Source organism: Cheilinus undulatus, linkage group 23 (genome assembly GCF_018320785.1).
Source record: "Cheilinus undulatus linkage group 23, ASM1832078v1, whole genome shotgun sequence".
NCBI classification, from domain to species: Eukaryota; Metazoa; Chordata; class Actinopteri; order Labriformes; family Labridae; genus Cheilinus; species Cheilinus undulatus.
Window position 1 is genome coordinate 33,735,158 of NC_054887.1, and position 18,141 is coordinate 33,753,298.

At 38.3% G+C, this 18,141-nt stretch overlaps 1 protein-coding gene across 3 annotated transcripts in view; it reads right to left on the reverse strand.

Moving 5' to 3' along the window:
* The window catches only part of usp6nl (USP6 N-terminal like), a 119,195-nt gene that overhangs the window by 5,477 nt on the left and 95,577 nt on the right, over positions 1-18,141 (reverse strand). For all 3 annotated transcript variants that reach the window (XM_041780543.1, XM_041780542.1, XM_041780541.1), the window contains 7 exons: positions 15,917-16,026; positions 15,438-15,486; positions 13,199-13,319; positions 10,762-10,856; positions 10,429-10,494; positions 9,773-9,872; positions 9,531-9,683 (listed from right to left, as the gene is read on the reverse strand). In XM_041780543.1, coding sequence (XP_041636477.1) covers positions 9,531-9,683; positions 9,773-9,872; positions 10,429-10,494; positions 10,762-10,856; positions 13,199-13,319; positions 15,438-15,486; positions 15,917-16,026 — 694 coding nt within the window. The remainder of the gene's footprint in view (positions 1-9,530; positions 9,684-9,772; positions 9,873-10,428; positions 10,495-10,761; positions 10,857-13,198; positions 13,320-15,437; positions 15,487-15,916; positions 16,027-18,141) is intronic.

An 18,141-nucleotide genomic window follows, 5' to 3' on the forward strand; every position in this document is an offset into this window, starting at 1 on the left:
TAATACATGTATTTTTGTCATGTTAATACATGTATTTTTGTCATGTGTTAATGCATGTATTTTTGTCATGTGAATGCATGTATTTTATCATGTCTTAACGCATGTATTTTTGTCATGTTAATACATGTGTTTTTGACATGTTACTTCATTTATTTTGTCATGTGTTAATACATGCATTTTTTGACATGTGTGTGTAATGTATAATGTAATAATGTGTATTGCATGTAGTTTTGTCATGTTGATCCATGTATTTTTTGTCGTGGTAATACATGTATTTTTATCATGTCTTAATTGATGTGTTTTTGCCATGTGTTAATGCATGTAGATTGTCATGTGTTAATGCATGTGTTTTTATCATGTGTTAATACTTTTTTTTGTCATGTGTTAATACATGTATTTTCATCATATCTTAACGCATGTATTTTTGTCGTGTGTTTAATGCATGTATTTTTGTCATGTGTTTATGCATGTATTTTCGTCATGTGTTAATACATGTATTTTTGTCATGTTAATTAATGTATTTTGTCATGTGTTAATACATGCTTTTTTTGACATGTGTAAATGCATGTATTTTTAGCATGTGTAAATGCATGTATTTTTTGTCATGTGAATGCATGTATTTTTGTCATGTGGTAATGCATGTATTTTAGTCATGTGTTAATACATGTATTTTTTTGTCATGTGTTAATACATGTATTTTGTCATGTGTTAATGCATGTATTTTGTCATGTTAATGCATGTATTTTTGTCATGTTAATGCATGTATTTTTGATGTGTTAATTCATGTATTTTTGTCGTGTGAATGCATGTATTTTATCATGTCTTAACGCATGTATTTTTGTCATGTTAATACATGTATTTTCGTCGTGTTAATTCATGTATTTTGTCATGTGTTAATACATGCATTTTGTCATGTGTTAATACATGTATTTTGTCATGTTAATGCATGTATTTTTGTCATGTGTTAATACATGTATTTTGTCATGTGTTAATGCATGTATTTTGTCATGTGTTAATGCATGTATTTTGTCATGTTAATGCATGTATTTTGTCATGTTAATGCATGTATTTTTGTCATGTTAATGCATGTATTTTTGTCATGTGTTAATACATGTATTTTGTCATGTGTTAATGCATGTATTTTGTCATGTTAATGCATGTATTTTTGTCATGTTAATGCATGTATTTTTGTCATGTGTTAATACATGTATTTTGTCATGTGTTAATGCATGTATTTTGTCATGTTAATGCATGTATTTTTGTCATGTTAATGCATGTATTTTTGTCATGTTAATGCATGTATTTTTGTCATGTGTTAATACAGGTATTTTGTCATGGGTTAATGCATGTGTTTTTGTCATGTCTTTATGCATGTATTTTTGTCATGTGTAAATGCATGTATTTTTGTCATGTGTTAATGCATGTATTTTTTATCATGTGTTAATGCATGTTTTTTTGTCATATGTTAATGCATGTATTTTTATCATGTGTTCATGCATGTTTTTTTTGTCATATGTTAACGCATGTATTTTTGTCATGTGTTAATGTATGTATTTTTATCATGTGTTAATGCATGTTTTTTTGTCATATGTTAATACATGTATTTTGTCATGTGTTATTGCATGTAGTTTTGTGATGTGTTAATTCATGTATTTTTTCCATGTGTAAATGCATGTATGTTTGTCATGCGTTAATGCACGTTTTTTGTCATGTGTTAATACATGTATTTTTATCATGTGTTAATGCATGTTTTTTTGTCATATGTTAATGCATGTATTTTTGTCATGTCTTAATACATGTATTTTTGTCACGTGTTAATACATGTATTTTTTGACATGTGTTAATGCATGTCTTTTTTGACATGAGTTAATTCATGTATTTTTGGCATGTGTGAAGCATGTATTTTTGTCACGTTTTAATACATGTATTTTGTCATGTGTTAATACATGTTGTTTTTGTCATGTTAATGGATGTATGTTGAAATGCATTCAGCATTATTTGTATGGGTGTTGTAATGTTTAAATTTAGGTTGTCATGTATCAAACTTTTTATGCTTGTTTTCATGTATTACTGTTGTGCTTATGTATTTCATTTGTCATGTGTTAATGCATATAGTTTGTCAAGTCTTAATGCATGTAGTTTATTTGTTAATGCATTCAGTTTCATTTTGTGTCAGTGCATGTAGTCTGTTAGTGTGTCAGTAAAAGTACTTTAAAATGTGTTTATGTATGAATTTCATGTTTTAATGTATGTTATGTATGCATGTTGTTTGCAGACATGCATAAATGTATGTGTATATATAAATATGCTTGTTTGAATGCATTATTTACACATAAATGCATAGATACATACAAATAATAATAATACACAGATATGTACAGACACATACATATACACATACGTACATGTATAAATACCTTTTTCATTCATTTCATCGTTCAAATATTTATATCTTCAAACACACTCATTTATACATTTCTGCAAACAAACATACATAATCACATTCATGTATTCATACATTCTTTCATACATGCAACCCTTCATTCAAACAAACTTACAACCATGTAATCATACATACATACTTATATATATCCATAAAAACAGTCAATCATACAATCCTGCAAATATACAACAATTCATATACATTCACTTACAATTATTCAGTCATACATTCACACACAAGCATTCACACATACATTCACCACGAACATTCATACATAAATTCACAAACATTAACACAAACAATAATACATACATTCATGAACATTCATATATACATTCACACACAAGCATTCATACATACATTCACTCAATCATACATACATTCACGAACATTTATACATACATTCACACAAATACATACATACATTCATACAAACATTCGTACAAAAATTCAAACAGACATTTATACATACATTCACACAAACTTTTATACTTAAATTCACACTCATACATACATCCATGATCATCCATCCATACATTCAAACGCAAACATTCATACAAACATTGACGAATATTCATACATACATTCACAAGCATTTATACATACATCCACAAACATTCATACACACATTCACAAACATTCACACACAAAAATTCATACATACATTCACGAACATTCATAAATACAATCACATGCATTTATACATACATTCACAAACATACATACATCCACAAACATTAATACACACATTCACACACATTCATACATACATTCACGAACATTTATACATACATTCACACACAAACATACATTCATTCATACAAACATTCAAATGTACATTTATACATACATTCACAAAAACATTATACTTAAATTCACATTCATATATACATCCATGAACATCCATACATACATTCACACGCAAACATTCATACATACATTCACAAGCATTTATACATACATTCACAAACATTCATGTATACATTCACCCACAAGCATTCATGCATACATTCACAAACATTCATACCTACATTCACATGCACTCATACATACATTCACACACAAGCATTCATACATACATTCACACTCAAACATTCATACATACATTCACAAACATTCATTCATACATTCACAAACATTCACACATACAGTCACACACACACACATTCATACATATGTAGATATATTTGTTTATGGCTCTGTACATCAGTGCACTCAAACATAAAGGTGAGTGTATTGATTGTCCCTGACTTCTTACATTCATACAAACACATGTCCAACTTTTTATGCCTGTATTTATATCTATTTGCATTCTGGCAGGTTCTAGAAAACCACATCAGTTCAAGCTCCACAGTTAAATTTTTCACACAGAACAAGAAAAGCACAGCATAGCGTTGAACTGATTCATCCAGCAAGTTTTAGAGTCTAATGGAATTGTAGGCTGAAGGAGTAACACTTAAAGCTCGATGGTTACAGGACTTTTCTTCGCTAAATAAAATTTCCAAAGGAAAAACATTTTGTCAAGTGGAGAAGTTAAAACAACAACATATAAAGTATTTTTTTCTTCCATGGGTGCAGCACACAGTGTTATCATACAGTATGAGTAATAACATACTCTTCTACACCACAGGACTCATCCAGCTGTTTTTTGCAGAGTGAAATTCTGAACTACCCAAACATAAAACCACCATCATTTTTCCAGTTCAGTCAATTCATGACACAAAACTCCAGATACAAGAAAGCCTCCATGGAGCTCTTCAGTGGATGTGGCAGCAGATGGTAGTTAAAGAGAAGTTAAACAAAAGCCTCCTGTGTTAGAAGAGTGTCTCATTATGTTGTCAGTGAACTGACAGCTCTGTCTTGTATCTGTGTGCTCTAAAAGAAAGGGAGTTTTATTTTTCTGTCTTAAGCTACAACATTAAAGTCTTACGAAAGTACAGGCTTAACAACTAAATAAAGGAGTACGCCAAGACAAAACAGCTAAGAAAAGAACATTTAGGACTGGTGTGGATTCATTAGGGCTGAGCAACGCGCAAAAAACTGCTTGCAAGCTCTCTATGCCCTTTCTTAAACCCTGTCCTGTACACAAACTCTAACATTTCTGTGCCCTCTGATATCGCTGGTCTTTTCTTCCTTGCAATAACCACAGTATGATCAATGCTTTATCCACTCCAACTACAACATGCTCAGTTTCAGTCTGGAAACTGGGAAATGTGGTGCTGCGACCAGGAACTGGCATAAAAATAACACTGCTGAGGAGTGTTTGGGTATCAGTAGTGTTCACATTCAACATTAAACTCAGCCTTAGTGATCTTTGGTCACAGGTCAGTGTTCCAGATCAGACTAACTTTGATATTAGACAAAGATAACTTGAGTAAATACAAAAGTCAGTTGATGATTTCATTCATTAAGGGAAAAAGACATCCAAACCTACCTGGCCCTTTGGGATAAAGTCATTGCCCCCTAATCCTTGGCGGCAACAACTGCAATCAAGCATTTTTCAGTGAGTCTTTCACATCACTTCTTTACAGAATTGTTCTAATTCAGCCTCACTGGAGGGTTTCCAGCATGAACCGCCTGTCTGTCTGAGGACACAACATCTCAATCAGATTTAAGACTAGACTTTGACTAGACCAAAGAACCGTCTCAAGCACCACCTGTTCACCACAGCCTACAGTCTTCACTAAACCACCCCTTACACTCATCCTACCCCCCACATAGTTTGTCCATGTCTATGTGTTCCTGTAAAGCGTCCTTGGGTTTCTTGAAAGGCGCTATATAAATTCAGGATATTATTATTATTATTAACCATTTTTGTAAAGGTAAGTTCAGTTTGACTATCTACACCCAGGCCTTATTACCACCAGACCTGTAGAATCCAGAAAGCCCTTAAATAGAAACTGTCTGACAAACGGAAGTAGGCTAAAAGAGCTCCAGCACATCATGGAGCCATCTAAAGAAATTCAAGAACAGATAAGAAACAAAGTCACTGACATCTATCAGTCTGAAAGGGTTACAAAGACTTTTTTAAGGCTTTTGGACTCCAGCCATGGCTGAGAGCCATTATCCACAAATGGAGAAAACTGTGAACAGTGGTGAACCTTCTAAGGAGTGTCCAGCCTGCCAACATGACTCCAAGAGTGCATGGACGACTCATCCAGGAGGTCCCAGAAGAACCCAGAACAACATCTAAAGACCTGCAGGCCTCACTGACTCAGTTAAGGTCAGAGTTCATGGTTCAGCAATCAGAAAGAGACTGGGCAATAATAGCATCATGGAAGAGTTTCAAGGACAAAACCACTGCTGATCAAAAAGAACACAAAGGCTCATCTCACATTTGACTAAAAACATCCTGATGATCCCCGAGATTTCTGGGAAAATATTCTGAGGACTGACCAGACAAAAGTTCTGGAAAGTGTGTGTCCCGTTCCACCTGGAGTCAAACTAACAAAGTGTTTCATCAAAAGAACATCAGACCAACAGCCAGCTATAGGGTGATGGTCTGGACCAGGACCTGGACCACTAGAATCATGAATTCTGCCCTCTTGCAAGAAAATCCTGAAGGAGAATGTCCAGCCATCAGTTCATGACCTCAAGCCCAAGCTCACTTGGGTTATGGAGCAGGACAATTATCCCAAACACACCAGCAAGTCCACCTCTGAATGGACTAAAACTAAATGAAGGTTCTGGAGTGGTCTAGTCAAAGTCTGGACTTAGATCTGACTGAGATGCTGTGGCATTAAAGTGGAGTTTGCCTACTATGTGCAATATTTTAAAACAATAAATTGCCAAATACTGACTAGGAGTTCAGTTTTTATTGCTGTGGTATCAAATGTGCATTCCTTCATTGGAATTTTGCTACAGGTACTAATCATGACATCAACTAAGCCATAGCTGAAACTAGAAGTAGTGCTTTGCTGAGAAAATACCATTATTCAAAAGAATAAATAACTGAAACCAAGACAAGTTTCCAGCTGAAAGCAGAATCACATATTGTCATGATCTGGCCACCAGAGGGCGCACATGTCCCCTAAAAGATCTTAAAAGACAGAAGCCAAATCCTGCCATTGCAGCCACTTAGGGACAAAAACAAAGTATTAAAAGGTCAAAAACGTAAAAAATATTTAAAGACAAGACGACAGCCATCAACTTCAGGAGCAAAAAAATAAGAAAAATATCACTCGAGAGTAAAACAACGCGGCTGAAGGAGAAACCATAGTGCTGTTGGACAGACAGACGACAGACAGGACGGACGGACTGAAGGACAGATGGACAGAAACATGGAGAGGGGAAGACCAGTCAGGATAGCCCACCGGTTACTGTTGTAGGAGGGGATGTGGCCCCCACTCACGGCCACACTTTTGTTGTTGTTGGCTAACGCCGTTCAGAGGAAGCGGGAGAGAAGGCAGATTAATGAGGAGACAGAGCAAGATTAGAGACACACTCATACTCAATGCTAACCAAGCTATGAGCTAAAGGACAGCAGGAAGTCACAGAAACAGAGAGAAGAGTTCAAACTTGGAGGGACGTTTATTCCTGCAGTGTGGATTCCTCCATGATTGGTGATTTGCTGAGCTAACTATGAGGATGATTGATTAGAATATCAAGTAAGGACAAGACTTGCTCTGTATTTGTGCAGGAATAGAGGAACTGTTGGGTTTAAGTTTAGTATAAAACAAACCTTCCCTAGATTCAAACATATGATCTGGATAAAAACAGTAGGTATTCACATTACCATGCATTTATTTATAGAGTTAACATATTTGCTTCCTTGCAGTCTTATCAGAAATTTGTTAAACTAGAGCTGGGCACATGTTTGCTTTTTTGTTTTTTAATTTATAGGCTTTTTTGCCTTTATTTTGAAAGGACAGGGCAGTGGCATGGGAAATTTAGGAGAAAGAGAGGGGGATTTACATGTGAGAAAGGCTTGAACCTGAGCTGCCCACTTTAAAGACCTACTTGCTGAGCCATCAGCATCCCTGTCAGAGTCAAGTTTTTGATCTTAATTGTTGAAAACCATGACTGAAACTTTAACTCACATTAAATCCAGTTCCTATTTTTTTGTCATTTCAAAATAAGAGTAGCTTATTGAATAACCAGCCTCATCTCTGCTGCAGGGGCTTTTATTGTGAAAAGCTGCTCAAACCTACAGTAGGTTTTGATTTCCTGAGCTCCACAAGAGTCAATCATAAAAACGTTTCTATTATTAGTAGATTTGAATCATTTGGTGGATGCTTGAAGATATTTGGATTAAATCTCCGGGAGTTTATGGTGTGAAGGTGAAGCTTTAAGCTATAAATGAGGAGGCTGGGGTGGAGGGGGTGAAGCTTTATGCTATAAAGGAGGAGGCTGGGGTGGAGGAGGTGAAGCTTTATGCTATAATGGAGGAGGCTGGGGTGGAGGAGGTGAAGCTTTGCCAGCAGCAGTGTGGTGCATCAGCATTAATGCAAGCAGGAATTAGTGAAGAGGACGTCATATTTAAAAACACTGCTGTGTTGATAGGAAGAGCTGCGATTCCCTAAAATAAAAGCTCATCTTGTTAAAACTTTGAAAACTAGTTCTTGTGGCTGCTTAAGACAGATGTGGCCATGCATCAGTTTAACATCAGCAGATAGTGTGGTATGACCAGATGACTGTAGCTGGTGTTTATCTGTCCTGTCCAATCATCTCTAATGTTGACTTTAACCTCTGTTAATTTTAAACAGAATTAACAGATTATCTGGTTTTAGAGTTAATGTCTTTGTTCACCCGTTTAATGGTTAACAAAGTTTAAGAGGACATATTTTACCCTTTTAAGACAAGTTTATATCGGTCACAGAATTCCCCAAAACATGCCTGTGAAGTTTGTTGCTGTAAAAACACTCCAGTATTGATTTTTGCATGTCTAAAAACCCCTCTGCTCAGAACGAGCTGTTTCTGTGTCTATGGCTTTAAATGTTACTGAGCTGTCTGACTCCGCCCCTGACCACACCCCTCTCCGGAAATGGGTGTGTCACTCCTGATGTTACAGAGCTACAGTCACTTTTATCCAAAGTTACGACCCACTGTGCCAGCCAGCATCTCAGCTGGCTGAGAGGAAGATCAGGAGAGGAGGGTGGAACTTTCTTCCATGCAGGGAGGGCCAACCAAACTTGGGGGCAGGGCTAACTCCCCATATGTCATCATGAGGGGAAAATCTGAGAACGGCTTGTTTCAGCACACATTTTCTAAAAGGTGGAAAAGAGAGAGTGGAAAGGAATGGATTTCTCTGGTACTTGCGGGGATTGTGGACAGGCCAGGGGCACATACGTTTGTCAGAAAAGCTTGAAAAAGTGATTTTTGCATAATATGCCCCCTTGAATTTTTCATGAACTGTGCCCACCTCTGCATATAAACTAATAATTATTTCTGCTACTGAAACAGAACATGTGCTTTTAAACATTTGCTGGTTTTCACAGGATCATTTTGCTGCAAATTTGTCATCAGAAATCGTGAAGTTTTGAGAGAAAGAAACAAAAACTAGAGGCAGATTTTTTTGCAAAACCCCTGAAAGCATTGCCTTAATATTTGAAGACAGTTTAGTATTTATTTCTGCAAATTTTATGCCTCATTTGTTTTGGAGACAAAAATTAGCTATTCAAATTGTGATTAAATTGCAGCAATTTTCAAGTGAAATCGGCCTCATAATTTATAAATATTCCATCTTTTTTAGACATGCATGAATATTTGGTGTCTACACTGGAGAAATACACAGATATTAAGTGTTTATTAGAAGTAAATATTCTTATTAAAACAAGAACAATACTTGTCAAACTTTAAGCTTTATCTAATTATGAAAACTTAAAATATAATTTTACATTTTATGCGTTCGTTTTAATCTTTTGCTGTCATTATTAAAAGTTTTTGTCCTGTTTGTAGAGGCACACTGAGCCTTTGCTCATCTTTAAAACGTCCTTTAATAATAATAATTGTGTCTTGATTTTGAACGAGAACAGAGTACCAGAGAGCTTATTTAGATGCTGCAGCCTCGTCTCCACCAATCACCACTGTTTTATAAAACAGCTGATTTGTCCTCTCCGTATGTCCGTGCACGTTCCTGCAGACGTACCTGGTGCGGGCAGCTCCAGCTTGGACCTCCTGAGCTCCGACATGGACGTCTGCAGCTGCTCCACCACAAAGTCGTCCTCGAAGAAGAAATTTTTGGACAGAGTGACCTGCAGGAACTCGACCAGCTCCTCCATGGTCAGCTTCATCAGGTGTTCTGGAAAGCACACAGACATATTTAACCCTTTCATTCCCTGAGAGGTAGAAAGCAGCCTGTAGACATGGTTTAAGAAATGGGAGTCTTACTCTTGTGCAGTTTGAGGATGGTGTAGGACATGGCGGGCAGCACTCGCTCACCCTCCAGGATGTAGATGTCCCAGATCCTCAGGGTGAGGGTGAACGGGGTCTGAGCACAGACAGAACAGAAGGTCAAAGGTCGTCTTCTTCTCTGCATGTAGATGTATGAATCACTGCGGCTCACATGAAGGATCAGGCTGGATATGTCTCAACATTTCTGGTATTTTCTGATCTGAGACAAACTAGGAAAGCATGGCTGCTTTGTTGACTGTCCGTGGCTGTCAGCTTAGACGCTGAAGCTAATTTTTTTAATCTCCAAAGACTATGATTTAAGAGGAGTTAAACCTAGAGGGTTGCAGAACATCCACAAACTGGTGCAGCTTGCATGTAAACATATTTTTCTCCCCAATGTTTTGGTGCAGGATTCTGAAAGTCCACCACTTATCCATTTCAAATAAAAACACGAATGTCAGTTATTTTCTGGCTTTCACTCCAAACATAAAAAGCTTTTTTGACAGAGAAGTTTCGACTGCGGAGGAATCTGCTGCTCTAAAACACTGAATGTCTTTCTTTTGAAAGCTCGGACATAAAAAGAAACATTCCAGCGGCTTTAAAAGGAATAGAACGACCTGCAGGAGCAGCTTTTCCATGTTTGATGTACTCACTCGGTCCAGGAAGCACTGAAAGAACCACTTCATGGTGTACAGGCTGGTGAACACCTCCTGGTTATCCTGCAGAAACATGAAAACACAGAGTCAACCAGTGCACTCAGAGCAGAGAGGAGTCTGTCAACAGTCCGTATGAACATGTACAACAGCAGCATCAGTTTATGATCATGTTTGAAAACTAGGATGAATGCTTGAGCTCATTTTAACCCTTCAGTTTTACTGGACCACGGTTTTATTTCTGCCATAATGAGCTCTTCCTGCATTATTCAGCACCTGTTTCTGAGTTTTCTTCAATTATTTAAAGCTGCAGCAGGTTTCTGTGTTTCTCACCAGGTGTTGCTTCAGTTTGGGCATCATCTTCTTCAGGATGCGGTCGTGATGCTCCTGGAAACGCATCAGCTTTGGGAAACCCGGGACGAAGAAGCCTAAAGGTGAGACGAGGACAGAAGAGACACACGCCAAATTTTAAACCTGGTTTTAAACTCACTTTTCCATCTAAATTCTCACTGAAATGATCAAGTTATTTTTGTGAAGAGCTCTGCAGCAGGACTGTCCTTGGAGAATATTCCTCTTTATTACCAGCATGAAATTCCTAAATATGTTTATGTAGAATATGTTTCATGATCTTTTTATTGCATGAATGTTGTTCTTAGTAGAGGAATTTCCTTAGAATTATGAGCTCGTTGCTCCTCCCTGACTTGCGCCTTCTTGGAGCTCATTATAAGTTGTTAGATGAAGCTGCAAAGGTCAGAAAGCAAAAGTCTGACAGGGCTTCCGTGCAAAAAGAGAGGTCAGTGATGCTCATATTAACGTCAAATTACAGACTTTATAATCCTGGAGTTTTCACAACATGAAAAGTTAAACCACAGCCCCTCTTTGGATGTGGAAACTTCTTTAAAAACTACATTTTCAGCATCTGCTCGGCCTGTTTTGACAATATATCTTCTGCTGGAAAACAAAAGTCATTTCTGTCTCTTCTCCTGCAAGATAACCCTATAAAAATTACCTCACCACATGGTCCTGATATTTCTGACTGAATCTCAGTCTCACATGTGCTCAGATCCCTTAGAGAGGAATGTAAAAAAATCTACTTCCTTATTCCAACTGTGCAGAAACAATCTGCAGGGTAAGGCGGTGTGATATTCTACTGAAGCAGCTGCTTGAACAGCCTGCAGAGATCATTTCATCATCAGCTGTTTGCAACGTCAGAACTGAACTTTTAACCCTAAAATAAAGTATTTCTGTTTTTGTGTTGGGACAAACGCTTTAACAAATTATATTTCCTGATCTCATGTTGGTATTTATGTTTATTTATGTGTTGATTTCATGCTTTGAAGACTTTAGCTGCATCTGCAAAGATAAACGTAGATAAAAACAAGCGTGCTGAAGGTGAAACCGAGGTCAGAAAACTGCATCCCTTCCTTGCATGCAAACCAAAGAGATCAACAATAATTAATGCAAAAAAGAAGCTTGGAGCCCAATGCTCTGCAGAGGGAGGAGATGGCTGTAGACTTTAGAAAGGGGCGCCCATGCCCCTGTCCCCATAACCCTCTGTCACTCCCCAGTTCCACTCTGGACTCTTTCTGCCTCCTGGGGACCCTAAACAATGATGGTGCACTTCTACACCACCACCATCCAGTCCACCCTCACCTCATCCATCACAGTCTGGTAGACTCTTAGAATACTCTTAGGAGACCTGTACGCCTCCAGGACTTTGAGGAGACCTGTACGCCTCCAGGACTTTCAGGAGACCGGTACGCCTCCCCTCCCCTCAGACTTACTGAACTGCACACTGTCTTTTTTATAGTCAGAGAAAAATTGCACTAGAACCTAATCACAAGTAAACCTTCACATTGGTACAGTTTCTCCTTTCTGCTTCAGTGTGCATTCTCTGTGATGTTGATATTGGGTTTATTGTTTAAATTTTGCTGCTCTACATTTCTTTCGGTAACAGTCTATTTAAGTCGAACTTTCATTAGCCTCTTTCATTCTTCCTCTGTGTTATTTGTTTTGAACCAAACATCAAGTCAACTTCCTTGATCGTTTGCTCTGGTCTGAATCAGGGACAAATCTGTTCTGTTTTTGCAAAGGTTAGCTCAAGTTTGGTCTGTGCTCATATATTTACAACAGAACTAGATGAATGATGCACACGATGCAAATTTCTTCCATCAGTAAACAAAGACAGACATGGATAATGTGAGCTCTGCTGATCTTTCTTTATACTGTTTGCATTTATCACTGAGGGTTAATTGTACAGTTTGAAAATGAGACTCCAAAATAATGTGCTGATACCCTGAGGTAGCCGAGATGCTTTTTGAGACAGTTGCACATTAATCCTCCTGAACCATGACTAGATCATCCTCCATAACTGATAATAAAACCCCTTCAGGTCTGACGCTGGTTTTTAACCCATGTTTGTCTTCATACAGAAGCTGGTTTAACCCATAAAGGCCTAAATAAACACCTCCTGCAATAATGCCAGATCAAGGTTGGTTCATGTTTACTATAAAAACAATGCAACCCAATCAAGAAAGAGTGCACAGAAACCCACATTTTCATGCAGTTGCTGAACACTTGTTTGGTTTGCACCAGTCCCAATGAAGAGTGCTGACTCTATAAACAGACCTGAGTTTGTCTGCATGAACCAAAGAGGTTAGAAGGAAAACATTTCCAGTACTTTGGACCAGACAAACACAGGCAACACAGCTGGATCCTGCAGATTTTAGCTTGTCAAAGATATTTTCAGAGGTTACAGTGAGTTTGTTACCGTGCATGGCGTGCTTCTGTCCCGACAGCAGTTTGACCAGAGCCCAGAAGGCGTCTTCTTCGTTCATGTAGATGAGGAGCAGAGCCGTAATCTGACTCATTCCCTGACAGTAACCCACCTCCTAGAAAACACACAAATATTCATTTATCAGAGGAATGGTGCTGAGCTGTGTTTCAGGATATTTCCATGATCAAATCATTGAAACAGGACGTCAAACATGGGCGGGATTTTTAAAAACAGATTGTTTTCTGGGTGTTTTAGTCTTTTGTACCAGGGTCTTTAAGAGTATCAGAACGTGATAAATCAATTTAGCACAGTGGTTTTCAAAGTGTGAGGCGGGCCTCCCCTGGGGGGCGCTACAGAGCTTCAGGAGAGGCGTGGAACCATAAACCAGAAAAAAGGTGATTTGCTTTGTGAACCTCTGCTGTGCATGGAGCAAAATGGATAGACCTATAGTTACTATAGGGACTATGCTATAGAGCAGTGTTACTCAACCAAAGAGCCACATTTTTGAAAAATCCCTTTGCAAGAGCCACAATCTAAGAGGTGAAAAGTGGCAAAAACAACTTGAAGTAGGAATAAAAATAGGTTAAAGGTGGCAAAATGGTCAAAAAGCAGCAAAGAAATGGGTGAAAAGGGGCAAAAATGGGGAGGAAAAGTGGACAAATGGTCAGAAAGTAGCAGAAATGGGTGAGAAGTGACAAAAAAAGTGGGTGGAAAGTGACTTAAATGAGCAAAAAGCAGTCAAGAGTGGCAAAAATGGTCAAAAAAAGAGGAAACAAGTGGTATGTAATGGCAAAGGGTAGTTTAAATGGGCAAAAAGTGGCAAAAAATGGTTAAAAAAGGGAAACAATATGGATGAAAGTGGCAAAAAAAAAAATTGTGAAAAAGGGCAAAAATTGGGAAAAAAGGGAACAAGTGGTTATTAAAAGGCCATGTGCAGCTTAAATGGACAAAAAGTGGCAAAAAAATTGTAAAAAAAAAAAAAAAAGGATAAAAGTGGCAAAAATTGGGAAAAGTGGCATAAAGATGAGGCAAAAATGTGCAAAAAATTGGGAAAAAAGGATATTTAATGATTAAAGTTAGTTTAAATGGGCAAAAAGGTGAGAAAGGGCAAAAATGGGATAAAAGTGGAAAAAATGGGGAAAAAGAGGCAAAAAGAAGTTGTAAAATGGCCAAAAAATATGAAAAAGGGGTATTTAATGGCATTATGAATGAAAAACAGGGAAAGGCAGATGTTTAAGGACATTTACAAACCAAAATATCCAAAATATATTCATGTTAAAAATGTTTAAAGATTAGACATAAATGTTTGAAATGTTGTTTAATTATTTTTCAATTTGAATCCTTTTTGTGGGTGGGGGTCCATCGAATGAATAATTTCTTCTCGGGGGGGGGGCTCACTCTTCCACACTTTGAAAATCCCTGATTTAGCACAAACTGAGGCTGTTGGATGATGGTTCGGTAATATGTTGGCAATCTTTTTGTGCAATGCAGACTCTGTCCTTTTTCTTTATCTCTGGGCTGAATTATGACTGAAGATGGGTAAATCTATTAGTATTGTTTTAACCTTTTCTTCTTTATAATAAATGTAATATCATTTTGTCACCTTGTATCACAAATATCTTTTTTTGTATTTCTCATTGTATATTGCTGTGTTTTGCACAAAGATGCCAGACTCCAACAGTGAAAGAACATCATGTATTGATCAACAAATCACTTCTTGTTCTGGGTGTCCTACATGTCTTTATAATTACAGATCAATAACAATAACGCGGCTACAATCAGGGACTTTTCTCTCCTTGGTTCCTTAAACTTGGATCAATCTAGACGAGCGTGTAACATTTAATAAACCAATCGATTTAAATCTCTCTGAACGTCGCAGAGAGAGAGGAAACATGGTTCTTAATTGAAGTTTTCTGTGTTTGTCCATGCTTTTGGCCTTTTCTTGTTGTGTACACGCTTAAATGTTTTATACTGTAATTACAGCTCTCTCTTCACAGCCCCTTTAAATGCAGACTTTGTGTGATTATCTTTACTTCTACATTCATTATAAAACCGTCCCAACAGTTTGATGACGATGTTAGAGTCCTTGGTCGCTTTTAGAAGAGAATTGAACTCGAATAGAGAGCAAGGACATCAGCACTCAAAGACCAAATCGCACTCAAGATGTGAGGATGAAAGGCCGTCAGATTGAACCTTGGTGGTTTCCTGCACACATAGAGAGCGATCGACTCACCGTGTTGTACATGGAGTACGCCGTGAGGACGTGGAACAGAGCCTGCTGCCTGAAAACACAAAAACAACTTTATTTAACAAGGATGGGGTAAGATTCTTCAATGTTTGATCAGGCATTTCACATCAGGAGAACTTCAGCCTTGTGCATTAACAAAAAATACTTAAGCCTACAATGACCACTTCATTAGGTACACCTTTCAGCTACTTATTAACTTAGGTATCTAATGATTTAATCACATGGCAGCAATGAATGCATGTAGGTGTGTAGTCATGGTGAAGACGATGCGCTGAAGGTCAAAACAAGCTTCAGAATGGTGATTGATTGAACGTGCCGTGGTTGCTGATGGTCCAGCAGGCCTTCCTCTACATCCTGACCCGACTGAGACTCATCAGACTGAGCCGTGTTTTTGCCATGGTTGTCCCGATCGTGTAAAAATCTCTGGAGGTAGTAAAAGCTGATAGTAAACAGCAGAAACTCACTTGACATCGTAGCGGTGCATAAACATGATGTGGTCCCTGTAGGTCCGGTTTACATCCAGGTCGATCTGACGGATGTCGGGGGAGAGCCCTCGGGCTCGGGCTTTTAGTTTCTGCAGAAAAATGTCAGAAAACAAAGAATTCAGAGCAAGTTTCAGGAAAGCAAGGAAAAAACTGTTGAATGCTCTTTAAACCCCAAAACTTATTTTTCTGACTGTTTTGCAGATGATAAACAAAAACTTTTGCACCTTTATTTGGAGCTTACTTAATCTTGAGAGCAAAAACATGTATCTATTATGGATATACCATATTAAATATCTGCTGATGTTCGATATGCCAATATTCACATAATAATTGTAGCCAATAATGCTAACGATCCTGACCTAAAACTTCAGTCCGTAATAATATCATTGGAAATGTTCACATCTGCTGATACTGTACCAATGATACCGTGCAGCCCTCTCACAGAAATCCTTTTATTTAAGTGTCAACCCTGGACAGATGTCTTGGTCACATCTTAGCCTTAGCCCTGAACATTTTCTAGTTCCTCCTGGGAGATCCTGAGGTGTTCTCAGGCCAGATAGAGTGTATGATCCCTCCTGTGAGTTCTGGATCTACCATGGGATCTTCTCTCAGTTGGAGTGCCTGGAAGACCTAGTTTGTTTGTTTGTTAGTTTGTTAGTAACATAACTCAAAAAGTCATGGACGGATTTTCAGAAAATGGCATAGGGAAGAACGGATTAGATTTTGGGAGTGATCTGGATCACCTTCTGGATCCAGGAATTTTTTAAAGGATTCTTTGCTATTGGGGGATAGGGCTAATGGCCAAGGTCTGCTCTGTTACCACGTCACACCAGGAGATGGCGGACATGAGTAACTTCAATCCCAGCAGCATGTCTTTGGTGTGTTTCTATTCAAAGTTTTGGAGTTCATAGAGCTTGAAAGACGCGCGCCCGGTCGAGGAGATGAGTCGGAGCGTAACAGAGAGACAGACAGCCAATTGTAGTGAGAATACTCACGATGCTGGGAGGAATAGAGGAATATTCACCCTCTGCCGTGACTTTCAGTTGTACGGTGAGACCATGGGTGACACTGTCAGTGCATCTGTTGGCACCTGCGGGCAATGCTTCCACCATGACAGTCCACACGTAGCAAAGCCAATGCTTTGCTTCACCGTGACTCCACCCCACCGGGGACGGGGTAATCGGCAAATTAGATTTTGAGAGTGATCCGGATCACTGTCTGGATCTTGGAATGATTTTAAAGGATTCTTCACTGTTGGGCGATAGGGCTAATGGCGGAGGTCTGCACTCTCTGAGTGCTTTTCTAGTCTTGGTGATGTGAGGCTTGCATGCAGCTGCTCGGCCATGGAAACCCGTTCATGAAACTTCTGCTGCAGTTTTAGTGTTTGCATTAATGCCAGAGGAAGTTCAGAACTCTTCAGCTATGGAATCCACAGAGACTTGGAGAATTTTCCACACCATGCTCCTTGGCAAAACCAGTCACATGGCAGAAAATCCCACAAAAAAACAGGTCTGGATCAGTTTGAAATATCAGAGTGCCTGCGGCCTAATACAGTGGTTCCCAAAGTTGCGAGACAGTAAAGAGGGGTTGCAGGGTGCGTTTGATGAATCAAGGAGAAATTTAATCTGAATTAAAATCATAAATTCTATCTATTATTTTAAAAAATGTTGTTAAAATGGGTTAAAATTAAAATCAAAAGGCAGTCACTACGTGATATTTGTGTGTAAATGCAAGTAAAAGTTATAAAACGACCTAAAATGCATGTTTTGTACATGATGCTTTGTGTAATACCGTGCACTTTATCCCCGTCAAGGGAATATGGGGGTCCCCGATCTCTGACGTGGTTTTCTGGGGGGGGTCACGGGCTGAATAGTTTGGGTACCCCTGGCCTAATAGACCAATCAGATGAGATTATTTTGATCTACCTCCATGGCGGTTTTTGTTTGCTTGTTTATCAGAAAGATGACTGAAAGTCTACCCGTCTGACTTTAATGAAACATAGTGGGAGGGTTGCTTGGTTACAGAGAAAAAAACGTATTTTGGAGCAGATTTGACTAATGAACCATTAAATACAGCAAACAGTTGGCCTTGGTTGGAGGTCTGAACTCTCCCAGTTCTGTTCTAGCCTTGTAGATGTGAATTTTACCACCAATCTGCTCCACACCTCCATGTTTAATACTTTTAGATATAAATTAGGGATGAAA